Source organism: Macaca nemestrina, chromosome 8 (assembly GCF_043159975.1).
Source record: "Macaca nemestrina isolate mMacNem1 chromosome 8, mMacNem.hap1, whole genome shotgun sequence".
NCBI lineage: Eukaryota > Metazoa > Chordata > Mammalia > Primates > Cercopithecidae > Macaca > Macaca nemestrina.
Genome location: NC_092132.1, coordinates 45,866,702 through 45,890,202, shown reverse-complemented (window position 1 = coordinate 45,890,202; position 23,501 = coordinate 45,866,702). Strand labels below are relative to the sequence as shown.

The 23,501-nt window shown below is 37.2% G+C and overlaps 1 protein-coding gene and 1 long non-coding RNA gene across 9 annotated transcripts in view; one reads left to right on the top strand and one right to left on the bottom strand.

The window, feature by feature from the left end:
• The window catches only part of LOC105476074 (uncharacterized), a 31,035-nt gene extending 27,200 nt beyond the window's left edge, over positions 1-3,835 (bottom strand). The window contains exon 1 of the long non-coding RNA XR_983839.3: positions 3,669-3,835. This is a non-coding gene — a long non-coding RNA (uncharacterized lncRNA). The remainder of the gene's footprint in view (positions 1-3,668) is intronic.
• The window catches only part of LOC105476071 (vacuolar protein sorting 13 homolog B), an 859,286-nt gene that overhangs the window by 534,124 nt on the left and 301,661 nt on the right, over positions 1-23,501 (top strand). For all 8 annotated transcript variants that reach the window (XM_011731700.3, XM_011731704.3, XM_011731702.3 and 5 more), the window contains 2 exons: positions 5,135-5,338; positions 21,995-22,121. In XM_011731700.3, coding sequence (XP_011730002.2) covers positions 5,135-5,338; positions 21,995-22,121 — 331 coding nt within the window. The remainder of the gene's footprint in view (positions 1-5,134; positions 5,339-21,994; positions 22,122-23,501) is intronic.

Here is a 23,501-nt window from a genome sequence, read left to right as displayed (position 1 = left end):
AATGTAAATATAATTACTTAAGTTTTTTGTCAAATGTTTGCCTAGTATATATTTTTCCATTTGTTGACTCTTTCTGTGCCCTGAAGTTTTAGGTGTGTCTCATAAAAAACAGAATATTAACTGTGATTTATTAAATGCCATCTGACAGTTTTTATCTTTTAATGGGAGAGTTTACATTATCTATATTTATGTTGATTATTATGTTGGGATTTTTATTTGTATCTTCTTCTTATGTGCTTTTTACTTGCCCAACTTTGGTTTTTCATTTCTGACATTCTAATTTTTATTTATTTGGAAGTTATGTGTTCCATATCTGTTATTTTAGTGGCTACTCTAGCAATGTTAACTTGTGTACTTAACAAAAGTCTGAAGTTAATATTCTTCTTCTTCAACAATATAAGAAAGTTAGAACATTTTATGTCAAATTATCTGGTCCCGTTATTTATATACTATTATTTTCCTGTGTCTTATTTTTGGCCTATTTTCTCATCACAATTTAGACATCATTATTATTAATTTAAACATAATATTTGTTTAGACTTACTCATATATTTACCAATGTCTTCCTAGTGATTATTTCTTGGGATACTTCGGGCTGCCTGGATTTAGGACTTGGCATTTTCAATAATTGTGGAATAATTCTCAGATATTATCTCTTCAAATATTGCCTCCTCCTTGTTCTGTGCATTACCTCCCGCAAGCTTTAATTAAGCATTTTTTAGACTTTCTCTCTCTATTCTTCATGAATCTTAACCTTCTTTCATATATAGTATTTCCTTGTCTCTTTGGATTACATTCTGGATTTCATTGGATCTTTCTTTTTATTCACTATCACTCAAGCTGGGCATGCTTGAGTTTTTTTGGTTTTGTTTTTGTTAAGTCTTGTTCCCTGCTCATATTTTGAAGATGCTTTTTTACTTTTTAAATAATTATTTTATATTTTATATTTGCTAGTCTGTCCATTGCTTCTGCTGTTGTGTGAATTGTGAATTTTGTCTGTAAGTGTCTCATTTCACTTGGAACCTGATCTGTGGAAGAGCTTTGAGTTGAAATTGATTTCATCCCAAGATATTGTGCTTTTACTTTTGCCTTTGCCTGTCATCTGGCAGCACTGTCTACCTGGAGCAAGACTCTCCAGACAGAAATTTTTGTTCATCACATATTTGAGACCCAAACTTCCAAGTGCTAGCTCATGATTGCAAAATCTTGGAGCATTGTTTTTTGGTTTGGGTTTTGTGTTTGTTTGTTTCTTTGTTTTCCTCTTTACCCATTAGTAAGGTAAAGACAGGTAAGTTGATAAATTGCCTTGTCTGTTTCTACATGAGCATGAGGAGGACTGTTGCTTTAAAAATATATTTTGAAATATAGACTCATAAAGAATTACAAAAAATATTTGGAGAAGTTCTGTGTGCACTTTACCCAGTTTCTCTCAATAGAAACGTCTTGTGTAACTATAGTACAATATCAAGACCAGGAAGTTGACATCAGTACAATCAATACACAGTTGTATTCAGATTCTGCCAGTTTTACATGCACTTATTTGTGTTAATGTATATAGTGCTCTATGTAATTTTTTCACATGTAGATTCATGTAACCACCATCACAATCAAGATACAGAACTGTCCTATCACCACAGAGCTCCCTAGAAGTGCTCTTTCTAATTCACCCTTTCACTGCTGGTGACCCTTGGTAATCTCAGCTTTATGTGAATTGTCTTCTATTAAACAGATTGATCATTTGCGTGAGCCCTGAACTTCCTCTCCTCCTGTGCAGTTAACAGAGCAGAAAATCAGTGTCTGCAGGATTTCGCAGAAAACTGTAGAGTAAAAGTCAGCTTTGGCAGGTGCTTATTTATCATGGTTCCTGGTTTCACATTATTTGGAAGACTTTCCAGTTTCTGTTATTCTGTTATTGGTGTTGGCTCCAGGATGTGTCTGAAAAAATACTTTAAATTTTTTTTAAAGCAATTTGGTTATTAGAGCTAGGAGGTTCATTCAGAGTTTCTAATATGCCATATTCAGAAATAGGTGATAGTGGGAATGTTAAGGAACATTTATCTGTATCGTTTTCTTTGCAGTTCATTCATAGAGAAGTGGATTTGGTTTTATCTTGATACTTGTGCATTTGTGATTAGTTGGTGATTTAAATATGCTGTTCATTCAAAATCATATAAGATAATATACTTCCATAATAGTCATAAAACTTATAAGGTACTTTATGAATAGTTTTTCAATTACACATATATTTTATTTATCTTTATAATAGTTCTTATACCAAAATAACTAAAGCACAGGGAAGTTAAATAATTTCTGCAAGCTCATGATCATTGGAAAGTCTGAGACTAAAACTCACATAAATCAACTGCTTATCCTACTTTCCCCAGCTGAGATTTGGAAGGTTTTGCAATTAACTTTTAAGTTGGATTTATATCCTCAAATATTATAAATTACTCTGAATTTTTTCAAATCAAATATGTCACATATATGTCAATATATCAAATATATAACTTAATTTTAAAAGCAAGCAATAAGAAAAAATGTAGAAGTACTAATCCTGATCCCTAAAAGTTTTAAATTTGAAAATTACATTTTTGGAAGTATCTGGCTATCACTCAAAATAGAAAGTATTGCATAGGGAAGAAGAACCTGTGGGAAATCATGTTGTCAACAAATGATGACAGGAGAAATATAGCTTAATTTAAGCCCCCCCCCCCGCAAAAAAATAGGAAATTTCAAGCCTGAATGCAATGAAAACTCTAATGAAACTCGGTGTTTTTGTGATTGTAATCTTGTAATTATTACAGTTTTTCCATGTGTCAAGAGAAATAGGAAAACGGTTGTTTACATTGGGATTAGGTTGATTTGTCTTTTAATATAGCACTAATTTTGTTTTCATTTTTTTTCCTTCAAAGGCATTCTTAAAGTATTTTAGTTCACCTTAAAAATATGTTTAGGGAGTTTATTTAAAATGTACAGAGCATTGGCTGTTTTAAAATAAGTAAAAGTAATGTTTATATGGGGAGTAATAATCTAGGGAAATAGGTTAGGCCATCAACTGCCTCAGATATTTGCTGGCGATCAGAATTTATGTGGCCCTGATTCAAAAGTTTAGTGTTTTAAAGACTTTGTGCTCTTATTGCTATGTACAGATACGTTCTCCACCTGAGATTTGTAAAGATTTATGTCAGTTCACATCAGTGAATTGAAACAGCATTTACCTATTGCTAGATAGTATAGATAGTTCCTGACTTCAAGAAATGTTTGGCATATTTGGGAAGACTGATAAGTCAATGTGGTATTATTGTATTTACAAGTATAGAGAGACCCTAAGAACACAGATTTGGGAAGGAGGGAGTTTGGAGGAAGGGTGATCAGGAAAGGCTTCATAAAAAAAATGATAGCTGAGCTGGGCCTTTTAAGAATTAACAGAATTACACCAATATTTAAATGAAACTAGAACGTTCTTCTACAGAGAGACTCTCAAAATGCCTCTCCTTCCTACCCCCACTGTCATTCATTCCTTTTCTCTTTAAGACAAATTGAAAGGATTAATGGCCCACTTATGAGCCCTGTTTCTAATGCAGTTCTTGAGTTTGTGTAAAATTTTAGGTAACTTTTCCTGCAATTTTTCTAAGTTAAAAAGGAGAAGAAACAGATCCAGCTCCTACCTTAGGAATCATGAGAATTATCCTCAGTTTCTCTGGCTCCTGCTATGGCTTGTTGATCACTGGCTATTTGTTCCCCTTTCCCCCATTCATAACTCCCTGTGACGTCTCACTACCTGAGCTGCTTGCTTATTCCACTCATGTCTGCTCCTTGCTTCTCTCTTCACTTGAATTAATTAATATCAGCCCTCACCTTGCCTGGCCCAGTCCTGAGCAGCTGGCCCAGACACCTGCTCTCTTGAGTCTGAGTAGTCATTCACTGTCCATTATCGTTTAACCAGCCTCTGGGAGTGCTTATTCTGACCTCCACACCTTCTTAGTCAACCAAAGCAAAAACCGAATCAGATTGCCTTTTTCTGTACTTTTCACACTAGGACCCAACACTCCCCCCATCACCTCCGAATAATAAGTTTCATTAGCGTTCAACTGATGTAATTAACTTAATTGTATTTTTTCTAATGTCTGTAATTGAAACTTTAAAAAATATTTCTACTAGTAAGGCTATTTTTATTCGCTTTGTTATTTCAGCTTTTCTGCTGATAAAAACTTTTATGGGGACCAAATACTATTTTTCTTTTGATCATCTACTTTAAAACTTTTCTGAACCAACAAAACTTAACATAAGAAAAAGGTCCCAAATTCAGGCACACTTAAGTTTTCTCTGGCTCTCAAACTTTGTGCTTCCCACCCTACCTTACTGCCTTTCTATTTTACTTTAAAACCTTCATGAAAATTTTTATCTATTTACTTCCTTTGATTTAGCTTTACAGATTATTTTATTCATTTACTTAGCAGTGGACCCAGTAGGATCAACGTTGTATGTTCCAACTCTATATGGGGCAGTAAACCTCACTGTTATTCTACATCAGAAACCTTGTCATTTCTCAACACTACATTTGGGTTATATAAAGAATGAAGAGCAAGGGTTGAGGGAGTGAAATAGATTAAGAAGGCTCCATTACCTTTCCTAACAAGAAATCAAAGTTCAGAGGAAAGTAGATGATTAGCAAGGGAAAGCGTTTTGAGTAAAAAAAACAAAAACAAAAACGAAAAACCTCGTATTTGTGTTGTAGTTTTGTCCCATACTAGTTTTGTAACTTTAGCTATCTTTCAAACTCTCTGAATTATTTTTTCATTGGTAAAAATGGACATAAAATAGAACCTCAGAGCATCTCAGGGATTGAAATCATGTATGTGAAAGTACTTAGAAAAAGAGTAACGTGCCAGGAATAACGTAAGAAGTCATTGTAGTGTAGATTACTCTAAGTGATAAGTTTTGGATATGTTTTCAAGTCATAATATGAGCTAACTTTCTGAAACCTTTTTCATAGATGTGCCCCAGTTTATTCATCAGTAATCCACAGTGAAAAAAATGGTATTGACAATATGTTAGTGAACAAAATAAATATAGAATGGTTATTTTATCTGTTTTCTTGTTTTTGTTTTTGTTTTTTTCACTGCCTTTACAGGAGAGCCTTGAACTTAGGAATTCTTCGAGATCCTGGATCAGAAATCGAAGACAGACAATACCAAATAGACCTGCAGTCTATCAATATTGGTACTGCACAATGGGATCAACTAAAACCAGAGAAGGAAAGTGTCTCAGGAGGGGTGCTAACAGAGACTGAAAGGAATTCTCAAAATCCAGCCCTTGAGTGGAATATGGCCAGCAGGTAGGAAATGATTGAGAAATTTTCTACTCTTTCTAATACTTCATTGCCAGAACAGTTGGTGATATAATCTTTAGCATGTCCAACCAACCTAAGTATTTTGGTATTGCTTCTGCTTTTCATTACAAACATAAAAAATATTTTGTAATTGTAGCTGATGATTTTGCATGGAAACCTGCTGGTCCTACCAGTGTCACACTGAAATTATTACAAATTTAAGATTATGTTAGCATAAAAAAAAGCTTACTATTTGTTGAAAGAATCTACTTCAGGCTAAAGGATACACATTTTCTCTTAAAATCTGTTGTATTTGGGGTCAATTGTTTGGTTGAAGTTTAGCCTCTCCTTTTTGCTTATAATAACAAGAAAAAATTAATGAATACTCTGCAAAGTTATGTTTAAGTTAGAGTGTGGGGGAAAAACAAGAGTTTCTGACTCTAGGGTTTTTTCCATCCACTTTAAATAAAAGTAACTATGTTCATAGATAATTTTTTAAATTTATTTTTATTTCAACAGTTTTTGGGGTACAGGTAGTTTTGGGGTACATGGATAAGTTATTTAGGGGTGATTTCTGGGATTTTGGTACACCCATCACCTGATTAGTATACACTGAGCCCAATATGTAGTCTTTTATCCCTCACTCCCCTTCCTCACCACCCCCACCCCCAAATCCCCAAAGTCCATTATATCATTCTTAGGACTTTGCATTCTCATAGCTTAGCTCCTACTTATAAGTGAGAATATATGATACTTGGTTTTCCATTCCTGAGTTACCTCTCTTAGAATAATGGCCACCAGTTCCATCCAAGTTCCTGCAAAAGACATTATTTCATTCCTTTTTATGGCTGAGTAGTAGACCATGGTGTATATATACCACATTTTCTTTATCCACTCATTGGTTGATGGGCACTTAGATAGTTTACATCTCTTTGCAGTTCCAAATTGTGCTGCTATAAACATGTGTGTGCATGTGTCTTTTTCATATAATGACTTCTTTTCCTTTGGTTTTCTGTTCTTGCAATAGTTTGCTGAGAATGATGGTTTCCAGCTTCTTCCATGTCCCTACAAAGGACATGAACATCCTTTTTTATGGCTGCATAGTATTCCATGGTGTATATGTGCTACATTTTCTTAATCCAGTCTGTCATTGATGGACATTTGGGTTGGTTCCAAGTCTTTGCGATTGTGGATAGTGCTGCAATAAACATACGAGGGCATGTGTCTTTTTGCAGCATGATTTATAATCCTTTGGGTATGTACCCAGTAATGGGATTGGTGGGTCAAATGGTATTTCTAGTTCTAGATCCTTGAGGAATCGCCACACTGTCTTCCACAATGGTTGAACTAGTTTACACTCCCACCCATAGTGTAAAAGTGTTCCTATTTCTCCACATCCTCTCCAGCACCTGTTGTTTCCTGACTTTTTAATGATTGCCATTCTAACTGGTATGAGATGGTATCTTATTGTGGTTTTGATTTGCATTTCTCTGATGGTCAGTGATGATGAGCATTTTTTCATGTGTCTGTTGGCTGCATAAATGTCTTCTTTTGAGAAGCGTCTGTTCATATCCTTTGCCCACTGAGTTATTTGATTTTTTCTTGTAAATTTGTTTCTGTTCTTTGTACATCTGGATATTAGCCCTTTGTCAGATGGGTAGATTGCAAAAATTTTCTTCCATTATGTAGGTTGCCTGTTCACTCTGATGGTAGTTTCTTTTGCTGTGCAGAAGCTCTTTAGTTTAATTAGATCCCATTTGTCAATGTTGGCTTGTTTTGCCATTGCTTTTGGTGTTTTAGACATGAAGTCCTTGCCCATGCCTATGTCCTGAATGATACTGCCTAGGTTTTCTTCTAGGGATTTTATGGTTTTAGGTCTAACATTTAAGTCTTTAATCCATCTTGAAATAATTTTTGTATAAGGTGTAAGGAAGGGATCCAGTTTCAGCTTTCTACATGTGGCTAGGCAGTTTTCCCAACACCATTTATTAAATAGGGAATCCTTTCTCCGTTTCTTGTTTTTGTCAGGTTTGTCAAAGATCAGATGGTTGTAGATGTGTAGTGTTATTTCTGAGGGCTCTGTTCTGTTCCATTGGTCTATCTCTCTGTTTTGGTACCAATAGCATGCTGTTTTGGTTACTGTAGCCTTGTAGTATAGTTTGAAGTCAGGTAGCATGATGCCTCCAGCTTTGTTCTTTTTGCTTAGGATTGTCTTGGCAATGTGGGCTCTCTTTTGGTTCCATATGAACTTTAAAGTAGTTTTTTCCAATTCTGTGAAGAAAGTCATTGGTAACTTGATGGGGATGGCACTGAATCTATAAATTACTTTGGGCAGTATGGCCATTTTCACAATAGTGATTCTTCCTATCCATGAGCATGGAATGTTCTTTCATTTGTTCGTGTCCTCTTTTATTCCATTGAACAGTGGTTTGTACTTCTCTTTGAAGACGTCCTTCACATCCCTTCTAAGTTGGATTCCTAAGTATTTTATTCTCTTTGTAGCAATTGTGAATGGGAATTAACTCATGATTTGGCTCTCTGTTATTGGTGTATAGGAATGCTTTTGATTTTTGCACATGGATTTTGTATCCTGAGACTTTTGCTGAAGTTGCTTATCAGCTTAAGGAGATTTTGGGCTGAGATGGTGGGGTTTTCTAAATATGCAATCATGGTAGACATGTTTTCTAGGAAGCCTTCCCTGAGCCTGTCACAAGACCAAGTTAAGTCACATTTGTGTGTGCTCTTATCACATCACTTAACATATTTTATTCTAATTACTTATATAACTACCTCTGGGTCCGGAGGACAGAAATCATCACCATCATGTTCATTGATTTATCCCTAGAACATAGCACTGCCATGTATAAAATGTATTATTGTAGTCCTTCACTGACAAGTGATTGAATGTGCCCCTGAGAAGGGGTGTAAATTTGGGTGAAGAAGCACACATAGCCAGCCAAGGTAAATTTCAAGAGAGGAATGTAATTATGGAATCATCAGCAGGCGACTTGCATGGCAGCTGGGAAGTGAATATTTTCATCATAAAGGAGGATCTTCTTGGCACACCACAGCATCAACTACACTAATCATAAACTCCAAATATCACATAATAGTAGCCAGCTTCAAGTCTTTCTATTCCTTATCTTTACACAGTTTTCAGATTTAGGAGGTACGAGCTTATAAAAGTCACAGGTTATTGTGTCTTAAAAATCACAAATTCTGTCATAACAAAGAACATGAGCCTTACTTTCCTAGGAAATTTTATGACCACCTAACCTTAGTTGTATCTCTCCTATTTGTTCTTTAATTTATTTAACTTATGGTTTGTGTATGTGTTTTAATAATTTTTGGAGATAAATTCACATAACATAAAATTAACCATTTAAGGTGAACATTTAGTGGCATTTAGTACATTTACAATATTGAGCAACTAACACCTCTGTCTAGTTCCAAAACATTTTCTTCAACCCAAAGTAAAACCCCTTGCCTGGTAGGCACTTTGTCTCTATCCTTCTCCCTCCTTCCAGCCCCTAGCAACCACCAATTTGACTCTAAATTCACCAGTCTGGATTTATCCTGTCTGTATGAATTTATGTATTCTGGATATTTTATATAAATAGAATCATATGATATGTGACCTTTTATATCTGGCCTCTTTCACTTAACATACTGTTTTGTATATTCATCCAAATTGTAGCATATATCAGTACTTCATTCTCTTTATAGCCAAATAATATTCCACCGTGTGTATATAAGTGATCACTGATTTATAATGGGTCAACTTAAGATTTTTCAACTTTATGATGATGTAAAAATAATAGTGCAATCAGTAGAAACTGTACTTTGCATACCTGTACAGCCATTCTGGTTTTCACTTTCAGTACGGTATTCAATAATTACATGAGATATTCAGTGTTTTAGTATAAGCTAGGCTTTGCGTTAGATGATTTTGCCCAACTGAGGCCAATGTGAGTGTTCTGAGCACATTTAAGATAGGCTAGACTAAGCTATGATGTTTGATTGGTTAAGTGTATTAAATACATTCTCAACTTAGGATACATTCAACTTACAATGAGTTTATCAGGATATAACCCCAGTATGAGTTGAGGATCATCTGTACACTACAATTTGTCTATCCATTGATGGACATTTGAGCTATTTCTGCTTTTTGGCTACTGTGTATAATGTTGCTATGGATATTGCTGTACAAGTACCTGTTTGAGTACCTGTTTTCACATATTTGGGTATACACCTAGTAGTAGAATTACAGGGTCATATGGCAATTTTATGTTTAACTTTTTGAGAAACTGCCAAATTCTTTCAAACATAAAATGGCTGTACCATTTTATATTCCCACCAGCAATGTTTGAGGGTTCGTTTCTCCACATTCTTACTAATACTTACTTTTCTTTGTTTTTTTATTTGTTTGGTAAGCTAACACATCATTCTACTGGGTGTGAGGTGGTACATCCTTGTGGTTTTCACTTACATCTCTGTAATGATTAATGACCTGAAGTAGCTTTTTGTCTGCTTGTTGTCTGTGTAGTTCTTTGGAGAAAAGCTTGTCTTTTGCCACCCCCACCCCATGCTTTTTTGAGACAGAGACTTGTTCTGTCACCCAGGTTAGAGTGCAGTGGCATGATCTCAGCTCATCGTAACCTCTGCCTCTTGGATTCAATCGATTCTCCTGCCTCAGCCTCCCAAGTACCTGGGATGACATGCACCTGCCACTGTGCCCTGCTAATTATTGTATTTTTAGTAGAGGTCGGTTTCATCAGGTTGGCTAGGCTGGCCTCGAACTTCTAACCTCAAGTGATCCAGCAGCCTTGGCCTCCCAACATCCTGGGATTACCAGTGTGAGCCACCGCACCCAGCCTTTTGGCTATTTTTAATCGAGTTCCTTGACTTCTTGTTGATGAGTTATAAGAGTTCTTCATTTATTCTAGATGCTGTACCCTTATTAGATATATGATTTAGAAAAATTTTTTTATAATGGAAATTTTTTGTTGATGGTATTATGTCCAGAATTGATGAGTTCCTGGTCTCACTGACTTCAAGAATGAAGCCGCGGACCCTCATGGTGAGTGTTACAGTTCTTAAAGATGATGTGTCTGCAGTTTGTTCCTTCTTCCCAGTGGGTTCATGGTCTTGCTGGCTTCAGGAGTGAAGCTGGAGATCTTCGCCGTCTTACAGCTCTTAAAGGCAGCGTGTCTGTAGTTTTTCATTCTTCCCAGTGGCTTCGTGGTCTCATTGGCTTCAGGAATTAAGCTGCAGACCCTCGCGGTGTTACAGCTCATAAAGGCAGCGTGGACCCAGTGAGCAGGAGCAAGATTTATTGCAAAGAGCAAAAGAACAAAGCTTCCACGGTGTAGAAGTGGACCCAAGCATGTTGCTGCTGGCTGGCTCCGGAAGCCTGCTTTTATTTCCTTTTCTGGCCCCACCCACATCCCACTGATTGGTCCGCTTTACAGAGAGCTGATTGGACTGTTTTGACAGGGTGCTGATTGGTGCATTTACAGCCCTCTAGCTAGACAGAAAAGTTCTCCAAGTCCCCCTTAGGTTAGCTAGATACAGAGTAAGGACTGGTGTATTTGCAAACCCTGAGCTAGCGTGCTGATTGGTGCGTTTACAATCCCTTAGCTTGACATTAAAGCTTCTTCCAAGTCCCCACTAGGTTAGCTAGATACTAAGTAATCAGAGTACTGATTGGTGTACTTGCAAACCCAGGGCTAGAGTGCTGATTGGTGTGTCTACAATCCCTCAGCCAGACATAAAAGCTCTCCAAGTCCCCACCAGACTCAAGAGCCCAGCCAGCTTCACCCAGTGGATCCTGCCCCCGGTGCAGGCAAAGCTACCCGCCAGTCCAGCGCCATGCACCCGCACTCCTCAGCCCCTGGGCAGTGGATGGGACCGAGGGCCAGGGAGCAGGGGGCAGTGCTCATCAGGGAGGCTTGGGCCGCAGGGTAGCCCACTGCCATGAGGGGAGAGTTCAGGCATGGCGGGCTGCAGGTCCGGAGCCCTGCCCCATGGGGAGGCAGCTGAGGCCCAGGCGACAACTTGAGCGCAGCCCCCGCGGGCTGGCACTGCTGGGGGACAGGCGCACCCACCACAGCTGCTGGCTCCAGTACTAAGCCCCTCACTGCTCTGGGCCAGCAGCGCCGGCCATTGGCGGGGCCGCCAGGCCGGTGCCTGCCGGAACTCGTGCTGGCCTGGACGCGGGCCACTGCGCGGCCCCGGTTCCGGACCGCGCCTCTCCCTCCACACCTCCCTGCAAGCAGAGGGAGCTGGCTCTAGCCTCAGCCAGCCCAGAGTCGGGGCTCCTATAGTGCAATGGTGGGCGGAAGGGCTCCTCAAGCGCTGCCACAGTGGACGCCAAGGCTGAGGAGGCACCGAGAGAGCGAGGGCTGTTAGCACATTGTCTCCTCTCAGTATGTGGTAAAGGTCCAACTTCATTTTTTAACATATGGGTTTCCGGTTGTTCTGTCATCATTTACTGAAGATACTAGTCTTTCCCCATTGAATGATCCTGTCACCCTCATCAAAAATTTACAAAGACTTTTGATGGCTGTGTGTGGTCAAAAATTAACAGACTTTTGATGGCTCATGCTTGTAATCCCAACACTTTGAGAGGCCAAAGCGGGAGGATTGCTTGAAGCCAGGACCAGCCTAGGCAACATAGTGAGACCTTGTCTCAACAACAACGTAATTTTTTTAGTTAGCAGGGCATGGTGGCATGCACCTATGGCCCTAGCTTATCTTGAGGCTGAATCAGGAGGATCACTTAAGCCCAGGAGTTCAAGGCTGCATTGAGCTATGATCATGTCACTTCACCTCCATCCTCATCAACAGAACAAAACCCTGTCTCAGATAAATAAATGAATAATAAAAAATAAAGACTTTTGAATGTCTAGTGTATGCCATTGAAGGTCTTTTACACTGGAGAAACAAATGAAATAATTTCTAATTTTATTCTAATATATGTCCTGTAAGTTCAGCAGCCAATCAAAGAAACAGACTTACTATTTAACTATTATAGTGTGGAGAATGCTATAATTGACAAATATAGCATACTTAGGCTTACAGAAGAAACAAATCCAAATCAAGATAAATATATGCCACATACGTAGGAGATCTTAGGCACAGGCACATAAGCGAAAAGATAAATTAATGCAAAGTTGACATAGGTACAAAATAGTCATTCATTTCTCTTTTTAAAAGAAAAAAAAAAGAGAGAGAAATGAACGATTGACTCTATGGGTGGGGTTTCAGAGAAGGTTTCACAGAGTGCATGGCTTCTGAACCTGTTTCCACAGAGTTTGGGTGCCTGCAGAGTAGAGGGAGCATTCTGAACGGGGAAGCAGCAGATCCAGAGGCCAGAAGTATGAAAGTATGGCATGTTTTACTTGGCACATAATGTCATGCTTGGCACATAACAGATACCAAATAAAGGCTAAATTAATCAATGACAGAGTGATGATTAAGTAGAGCCAACTAATCAAGAGACTGAATGTGAATGTTTATGAGAGATACTCATTCAATTAAAAACATAAAATTTTAGATCTGTTGTAGCATAGTTCTGATGATTAATCTTGACAGACATATAAATAGGACCTTAATATGATTCTGTTTCTGAATAGGTATTGTAGATGAAATTCCAAAGATACAGTGAGGAATAATGTGTTTACTTCCCTGACCAATATTAAACGGCAACCTTTAATGATGATTTTCATTCATTCCTCTGGGTACATTACTCAAATTTTGTCTTTAATTGTGATGTGCTTCTATGTGTATGTTGCAGGGAGTGGGGAGTAGGGAAGTTAAGTATAGAGAATCATCAGATTTTAAAACTTGAAGATCTTCTGTTCCTAAAACTTTGATTTTTTTTCATCCAAGGGAATATATCACAGTTTAATTAAGGCAGCAGAACCAATAGAGTATTACAGAATAAGAGATTCATTTTAGGTGTAAAATCTTACCCAGTTGTGGAAAAAGCTGACAAGTAAGGGTCTGGAAGAGGGAGTTGAAGGATCAAAGTCACAACCAACCCTCCTGAAGCGCTTGACCTGGTTAAAAACTTGGGAGCTTTCAAGGGAACCTCGGAAACATCCAGCAGCACATCCAACTGGTGGACTGAAACCACCAGAAGGCTGGTAGACATTAATGGGAGGCTGTGGCCTCTGCATCTGGGGTAAGGCCGGGAGGCTGGAGTTGCTGTTGTTCAGCAGGGCCAAGGGTCAGGAAGAAGAAGTGGTCACAGAGCCAGGAAAAGTGAGAACAAGCTAGAATCTGCCAGCACCTTTCCATTGGTCTTTCACTGCATTTAAAACATGAAGTCTTGCAGAGAATATTGGCTACTATTTCCCTCCATCTTCCAAATCTTGTTAAGGTTCCTCTTTTGCAAAACTCTAAACTCTGAATTATTCTTGGGAAGTGGTTATAAAACAAAAACTACTACAGTAAACTAAATTTGAAGTGGTTCTTTGGCTTGTCCAGTGTCACAAAAAATAGAGCTATGTGTAGAACCTTGGTTTCCTTCCTCTTACTAGTCAACTACTTTTCTTCTGCTCAAGGCTCAGATCTTTGTAGGCTTGTGCTAAAGTCCATTGTTAGCTAATCACTCTCTTTTTCTTCTTCTCTTAGCAACCATTTTTGCTACATCTGGGTTTATTTTATAATCTGAGGAAATGTACTGATGTCCACCGTGTGTAGTTTGCACATTCAAGTGACTTGCTGCTTTATATGGCCACCAGTGCTTTAGGGGGAGGTGGAAAGTTTATCTTATAATTACCTGAAAGTACCACTAAGTCTTAATTCTCCAAGTTAATATTGATATACTTTTCTCATGTGTAATATTTAAAGATATAATTCTAATAGACTTTGCAAAAGTACACTTAAAAGTAAATAATTTTGTTTTTATCATAATACTTTTATCTGTTCCTATCTCTGACTTGATTTTGTTAGGTAATTTATCTTTTAAACTTCATTGTCAGAGAAATAGTTACAGCATATTTGTTTGTTAAAATATTTTTATATACACATAACAAATTACATGTAATACTCTGTGGGCTTTTTTTACACATACAGAATTTTAAAATTGTTGTTACTATGTTTGCTTAGCAAGCTGACTTGGAATCTGACATGACATATTACTAAAATTCATTGGTCTTATACTTCTCAGGACTGGTAACCTTGAATATGGGGAACTATGGCTATGTGTAGGCATTAAAATCCCTAAACCATATATTTCTAGCTTTATTTCTGAGAGATTATGACTATTCTCTGTGTCCTTAGATCTCTTTTATTTTTATTTTTTAGACTATTTCCCAAATGTTCGCACTGCACAGGACCCCCAGCATAGTTTGATTAGTGATTAATAAAAATGAGATTTTTTCCAGAATTGCACCTGAAATTATAGATAGGAATATGGAAGGAAAAAAGTTTTAAATTTGTTTTAAATTTTCAACCTGAAAAACATCACTTTTATCTAATTTGTGAGGACATCAAGTTAAGACCTAAGCAAAATCACAGAAGTTAGTCTAATTTTCATACTTTGTAGGTTAATGCCTAGATTGACCTAAACCTATTTGAATGATGTGATTTTATAATTTCCTTAAACCTTACCATGCCTTTACATGAAAAATGTGAATTTTTCTTCTTGCTTAAAAAGTTCCTGGAAAGTGGGTGTGAAAGCTAAACGATTCATGATACAACAGGGGGGAGCAGTTGGTTTTTCATTCTTAGCAGCCAGCAGATATCTTCTTCCTTACATGTTGGCTGAGAGTGTCCTATGGCAATATAAAAAGATGGTGTAGATATAAGAGGACAGAGATCCTGTCTTGCTTGGTCTTACTCTTTTTTATATCTTAGTGTAGTTACTGACTGATACAGTAGGCACTAAAAAATAAGAAAATGTTTAAATTGTGTGTAATCATCATGGTAGCATATATTTTCAATTACTTTACAGTCATCTTACAGCTAAGATGGATGGATAGATAATGCCTTGATTCATTGAAACCCAACTGACCAAAGCCCATAAGTAGCCAGTTTCCCTTCTATGGTGTTTTCTTTTTTCTGTGTGTGTGTGTGTGTTTGTTTGTTTGTTTGTTTTGAGATGGAGTCTCTGTCACCCAGGTTGGAGTGCAGTGGTACAGTCTCGGCTTACTGCAACCTCTGCCTCCTGGCTTCAAGCAATTCTCCTTCCTCTCAGCCTCCTGAGTAGCTGGAATTACAGGCCTGTACCCCCATGCCCAGCTGATTTTTGTATTTTTAGTAGAGATAGGGTTTCACCATGTTGGCCAGGCTAGTCTTGAACTCCTGACCTCAGGTGATCCATTGGCCTTGGCCTACCAAAGTGCTGAGAGGCCACTGTGCCCAGCCATGGTGTTTTCTTTTTAAGAGAAGGGGCCAAACAGGATTATATCAAGAATGTATTTTAAAAGCATGTGTACAACATTTACCTTTTATACATTATCCTGTATAATTCTGTGAGCACTGTAACTGGTACAACAGTACATACTATTAAAGTTTACTGGTTTATTTATGAATGACAGGGTCTCACTGTGTCACTTATAGTTCACTATGTCGTTATCATAGTTCACTGTAACCTCCAACTTCTGGGCTCTAACTATGCTCCCACCCTATCCTCCCAAAGCACTGGATTATAGGCATGAGCTACTGTGACCAGCCATATTATTGAAGCTTTAAAAATGAAATTTTGAAAATCTCCTGACTTTCTCTTCCTTAGTGGATTCCTATGTAAATCCGCAACACACAATTTCTAATGTTCTTTTCTCTGAGAAACTTTCAGGAATACCTCTAGTGTCTATGAAGTTGGGTTTTGTTTTGTTTTGTTTTGTTTTGTTTTGTTTTTTGATGCTTTTCCTTTGAAAAGGTCTAACAAGTAAAATTAGATGACCAGGAGTTTCAGGTTATAGATATAAACAACTGGAATCAAAGCTATTATCCATTGGACATCTCAGTAAGACTAAATTAATATTTTAATTTAGTATACTCATAAAACTGTCTTCTAAATATTGTAATAAATAGACGTAGCACTTGTGATCTCCATTACAAATATATTAACCTTTGTTTTGTTCTTTTGTTTTGGCAGGAAAGTTTATGTTGCTGTTTTTTTTTTTTTCAAGAATGAGAATATTTTATTTTAATATTATTTAATTTTGCCAAACTAAATTTATACTGATATTTTCTTTAAATGTACCTTAAGAACCATCCTCATTTCAAGCTGTAGTTCTTGTAGCATTGTGCACAAGATGCTTTATATGTCTTTAGAGATTAATTCTTTCTGTATATTCAACACCTTGAGATAAAAGATTAGGTCCCTATTGAGTATTTCCACACTTCCTTGTACTTTCCTTATTACTCTACTTATCATACCTTATGATTACTTTGTTTAGTTATCTTTCCTGCTAAACTGAATTCTTAACATTCAGAAACAGCATTATGTACCCATTTTGCCATTGTTTTCTCAGCACCTAGCATCCCTGGCACCATAGGGAGCCCTCAATCCATGTTTCTCAATTTCAGAGTGATAAATGCTATGAAAATAATATAACTGGGTAACATAATAAGAGTAATTGGGAAATTTCCTTAGATTGGAGCTCAGGGAAGACCCCTTCTAATACCTGAACGAGAAAAATGAGCTATCCGTTCAAACACCCCTAGAGTGTTTCTGCTGAGAGTGTTTCAGGAAGAGCAAAGACACTGGAGTAGGAACAAGTTGAGCACGTTTAAGGGATCATGCCTGGCTGGGAGGAAAGAAGTAATAGCAGATGAGTTTTAGGGAGAGAAGGGCTAAATAATGAATGGTTTTGTAAGTCAGAGGGAGTTTGAATTTTATTTTAATTGCATTTGAAAGCCATGGGATAGTTCTCCTGTTGGAAAAATGCCTCTAAATGGATATATACCAATAACTATTTCTTTTTTTCCTTTTTTTTTTTTCTGTTTTTATTTTGAGACGGAGTCTTGCTCTGTCACCCAGGCTGGAGTGCAGTGGTACAATCTCGGCTTACTGCAGCCTCTGCCTCCCGGGTTCAAGCGATTCTCTTGCCTCAGCCTCCGAAGTAGCTGGGACTACAGGCCCGCGCCACCACGCCTGGCTAATTTTTGTATTTTTTGTAGAGATGTGGTTTTTCCATGTTGGCCAGACTGATCTTTAACTCCAGACCTCAGGTGATCCGCCCACCTCGGCCTCCCAAAGTGCTAGTATTACAGGCGTGAGTCACCGTGCCTTGCCAACTATTTCATTTTTTAAGTTCCTATAGGATTTAAATTATTTATCTTTATGCCTCCCATTAATATAAATAGAAGAATATCAAGGAATAGGTTTATGTAACACATAGTTTTCCAGGTAGCAGATTATTTATAATAAATGTTTGTGAATATTACTGTTTTCATATTTAGGAATAACTACTGTAAGAGATGGTCTCAGGTGATTACCACAAGTTTTAAGTATCTTCTGCTCTAGTGTCTTCCATCTAAAGTTCAGCCATAATGCCATACTAAGAAAATCTTTATGTTGCATAAGAATTGCTGTGTGCACCAGCCTGGGCAACGTGGCGAAACCCCGTCCCTACAAAAAATACAAAAATTAGCCAGATGTGGAGTCACACACTTGTAGCCCTAGCTACTTAGGAGGCTGAGGTACTGGGATGACTTGAGCCCAGGAGGCAGAGGTTACAGTGAGCCAAGATCATGCCACTGCACTCTAGCCTGGGCGACAGAAGGAGACCCTTTCTCACACACAGGAGGAAGAAAAAAAAAAAAAAGAATTGCTCTGTGCACACAGACCATCTAGCATTTCTTATTCTGATTTTTTTGGTGGAATATCTTGGGAACCTTGGTACCACTTTTCCTACTTCTGGTCTTTGATAATATGCAGTTTTTGAAGTGTGGTTCTTAAACTCCTTTCATATTTCCCACAAAGGCATACCAAAATGTATGACAGATGGGCAGAAGAACCTTAGTGTAAATATTCTGAGTCCAAGAAAGATGACCACAGCTTTTCTGACACATGTGTTTTCTTGAGTGCATCTGGCATACACCTGTGCCTTCTTGCTTAGTAACAATTTCAGAGAACTATACTTTTTTTTTGTTTACAATCTATACCTCCCAAAGCTTACTAGAAGAACTTTTGCCAACTCACATGATTATTTTTCTGTTATTTGCTTAGAACCTTACAATAGTCAATGTTTTGTTATTTTCAACGAGGGTTTAATAAATTTCTATGGATATAATCCTCTATATTACATGATAGGTACAGATAATTATACCATTTCTTTGTTTATATGGACAATATAGACATATATTAAATCATTGTTATACTGGAGTACATCAGCGAAATATTGATTCCACAGCTCCTCTAACCCTGTATGCCTTGGAATGGTGTAATCTGTTTTCTCCAGCTGAATTTAGTATCTTTTCGTCATCATGGGTGATCAGCAGTTTCATCAAGATATGTATACTTGTGGATTTCCTTGTATTTGTCTGAACCAGGACACATTGTGCTTCCTGAGTCTATGAATTCTTATGTTTCATAATTTCTGGGAAAATCATCAGCCATGTTTTCTTTAGTATTTTCTCTTTTCCTTTCTTTCTGTTCTCTCATTTTGGAATTCTAGTTATATATGTTGGACTCATCTCTCCCTGTCTCTTCATTTTCCTTTTAAACTTTTCATTTAAAAATTTATTTTAGTAAATTCTGGAATTTTCTCAAATCTATTTCTAGTTTACTAATTATTTCTAAATGCTATTTATCCCACCTATTATGTCTTTAACTTTAGTAACTGTATTTTTTATTTTTGGAAATTCTCTTTGGTTGTTTTTTCAAACCTGATTTGCACTTTTTAATAGTGCCTTGCTTTTTTTCTTATGTTTTTTAATTCTATATGTCTTTAGTAATTTTAAGCAAAATTTTTATTTAATTTATTATCAAAATTTTATTATCAAAAGTTCTTGATAATGCGTTTGAAAACAGGATCTAATTTTCCTCTTGCTAATAAAGTTCTTTTTTTTGGTATATAAAATGGTTTGTATTAGGAGCTTATCTTCAACGATCTTTTTCCCTTGAGTATCCTTTTTGTCATTGAGGACATGTTTTCTAGGGAGGTTTTCCATCTGTTTCTGACAGATGCCCCAGGGTTATCAAAGTTCTGATGCTACTGCTATATAAATAACAGAATGGGTATTTGAGGACCACCCAGGTAATATAAGTTAAAGCCACTTAATACACATGGGATATTTCCCATTATTTTTAATTTTCCAGGGCGATATTTGTTTTTTCAACAAGTTCTCTTGCCAAGACAGGCAAACTTTCTTATTCTTTCCGGTTTCTGATGGTGTGATGTTTTTCTGGACCTTCAGGGGCCCCAGATCTAGGTAGGCAGCTCATTTAAAAATCCTTGTCTTATCTCAAATAGCTGTTAAAACTCTATTCCCTTGATTCATTAAGAGTGCTGACCCTCTCAATTTAATGACCCTAAGGTCATTAACAACCTTAGTTAATACTTTGTGTTTTAGTTCCTTCTTTTGAATTTTGAAACTTGAACTGTTATATAGTAAAATATTGCCAGAATTTAATTCTGCATTGTAGTTATTTAGTATTTCTTTTTTGTTTTTCTTTTAAATTTATTCCTGAAAATATTTGAATCTGTAAAGGTTTTTAATGATTTTTTAAAATATTTACCATTACCTCAAATATTTACCAGAGATATCATAAAAGTTAATACTATATACCAGAAAAATTATAGTTTTATAAGACTATTGACATTTATATTTTGTTATTACTTCTAAGGTCACAGGGCTTTCATATTTTGTGTCACTGATTTAATTTATCACATTATGGAGAAAAATGTATAATACGGACAAGTACCTTTTTTTTCATTGCCCTTGGTCATTAATGTTTGCTCTTATTTGGTTCCCTGCCAACTTTTCCATTTTAAGTTATTTTTAATACATCATATATTTTAGCACTCCCCTATGAGAGCACATCAGATGTTACATGTTTCTCACATTGGTCATTTTATGGAATTTGAGCTATTAGGCTATAATTATGGTGTCTCTCAGGATCTCAGTCCTTCCTCTGTAGTCACAGATTTTAATACTTCCTCCTGTTACTCTCTACTCGCCAGATCTCTTAATTCTTTAAAATTGACTTTCTTGAAATCCAATACTTATGTGTCATAGAACCAGATGATCCAATTTGCTTTTTTGGCAGACACCATATAGAACTCTGCTCATTGCAAGTTTAACAAAAGACCAGAGTACTCTCTGGACTACTCTGATAAAAAGAAAAAATGGTGTAGAAAGACTTGAATTTTAACCAGGCTTTTTCATGAGATAATTTATGCCAATTCTCTGATTTCAACTTTATCAGTTTATGATATAAGGGACTAATAAGGGCATATGTAAAAGGAATATTAAGTTAATAGCTTGAAGCAAAATTTGAGGTATAGCTTGCTAAAAAAACATAAATGTATATTAGTTGATAAAATAAAAAGTAAGCACATACATAGTGGACTTGAAGATCTGTACCAGCCCACTTTTGCTTTCTCAATAATGTTTTCCAATTTCATCTTTTACCATGTACTTCCTTTGAAATTATTAATAATTTTAAATGTCAGATAAAAATATTCTGCTAAATAACTGATCAAAGCTGGGAATATATAAAGAAGAACTAAAATAGAGGCCAAAAGCTGTTTTGGTGTCAACTTGCCCTCCAGGTCCAATTCTGGAACCTTTGCTCTCATTGTGTAGCCTTAGCCCAGTACTTGAACTTCATTTCCTTACAGATAATAATGGGACTATTAACAGTCCCTACTTCACATACAGGATTGTTTTCAGGAAGCATTTAATATCTCACACAAAAACCTTAAGAACTGGGCATGGTGACTCAACACTTGTAAACCCAGCACTTTGAGGGTCCTAGGCAGGAGAATTGTTTGAGCCTAGGAGTTCAAGACCAGCCTGGGCAACATGAGGAGACTCTGTCTCTACAAAAAACAAAAATAAATTAGCCAGGCGTGGTGGTACATTCCTGTGGTCCCAGCTACTCAGGAGGCCAAGGTGGGAGAATCACTTGAGCCCAGGAGATTGAGGCTAAAGTGAGCCATGATCGCACCACTGCACTCCAGCCTAGGTGACAGAGCAAGACCTTGTCTTAAAAAAAAATGAATTAATATTGTTCTTAGACCTTAAAAAGAAAAGAATTAAAAGATTAAAAGGATATGGTCATGACCCTAATGAGGTCAGAAAGACAGCAGTTATCAAATAGAAGGTCAGATATTAAAAATAGGAAATTAAAAATTATTCTAAACAATAGTAAGATTGTTGGTAACAAAAGTGATATGAAACTATTTGCAAGAACAAGAAGTAAACATTTAAAAATTAATTTGTTAAAAAGCTCTGGGATGATACTAATATGAAATTGTTTAATTACATCTGAATTTCTCAAGATGTTATCATCTTCTACAAATCTTATGGAATTGAAGTTAAGAAACGATGACTGTAAAATATGCAAATAGGCACTCTCAAAATAATAATGTAATTTTGCCATACATGTCTGTAGTACAAAGACTTGGACAAATTTAATGAAAATTATCTTTGAAAAAAGTGAAATGACTAATAATCTTTCACTCTATCTTTTAGCATACGGCGGCATCAAGAAAGGAGAGCAATTTTGACTCCTATTTTGACAGATTTTTCTGTCCGAATAACTGGAGCACCGGCTATCATTTTCACCAAAATCATTTCTCCAGAAAATCTGCATACTGAGGTTAGAACATAATTTTGATTTTATTTTAGTTTGAAAAATGGAATTGCTCCTCTTTGTATGTTAGGGATTGCCACAGTTTCAGCCCATAGGACTTCAAATTAGCTGATTAATAATAATAGTTCTTATCATAGCTAACATTTATGGATTTTGTAGTACTCTTCAGTTATTGCTTTCCTTATAATAACTCATTTAATCCTCATAATAATCTTATTTGTTATTCCTGGTATCCCTATTTTTTAGATGACAAAACTGAGGCATAGAGAAGCTAACCAAGCTACCCAGATTTTCACAAATAGTAAGCAGCAGAGCAGGGTGTGAAACCACCTGGTCCGACTCCATCCTCTACACTCCTAAGTACTACAGCCTCTTTTTAGTGAAAATAACAATAATACTGACAGATAATCAGATTACCTTACATAGTGAGTTCTACATAGATTATTTAGTCTTCACAACATTCTTGTGAATTAGACACTACGAGTGTACCTATTTTAAAGATGAGGAAACTGAGGTGAAAACAGATTAAGTAACATACCCAACATTAATTGGTGGATCCAGGTTTCAATTCTGATCACTATGACTTATTACCTCCAACTCCATAGAATAGAAATGTATTAATAGGGGAGGTTCCAAGATGGCCGAATGGGAACAGCTCCAAGCTACAGCTCCCAGCGTGAATGACACAAGATGGGTGATTTCTGCATTTCCAACTGAGGTACCAGGTTCATCTCCCTGGGGCGTGTTGGACAGTGGGTGCAGGACAGTGGGTGCAGCCCTCGGAGCGAGAGCTAAAGGAGGGCGAGGCATCACCTCACCCAGGAAGCGCAAGGGTTAAGGGAATTCCCTTTCCTAGCCAAGGGAAACCATGACACACAGCACCTGAAAAATTGGGTCACACCTGCCCTAATACTGTGCTTTTCCAAGGATCTTAGCAAAGGGCAACCCAGGAGATTATGTCCCACACCTGACTCAGAGGGTCCCGCACCCATGGGGCCTTCCTCATTGCTAGCACAGCAGTCAGATCTAACTGCAAGGCAATAGCAAGTCTGGGGGAGGGGCGCCCGCCATCACTGAGGCATGAGTAGGTAAACAAAATGGCTGAGAAGGTCGAACTGGGTGGAGCCCACCTCAGCTCAAGGAGGCCTGCGTGCCGCTGTAGACTCCACCTCTGGGGACAGGGCATAGCCAAACAAAAGGCAGCAGAAACCTCTGCAGATTTAAATGTCCCTGTCTGACAGCTTTGAAGAGACCAGTGATTCTCCCAGCACGGAGTTTGAGATCTGCAAATGGACAGACTGCCTCCGGAAGTGGGTCCCTGACCCCCGAGTAGCCTAACTGGGAGGCACCCCCAATAGGGGCAGACTGACACCTCACAGCAAGGTA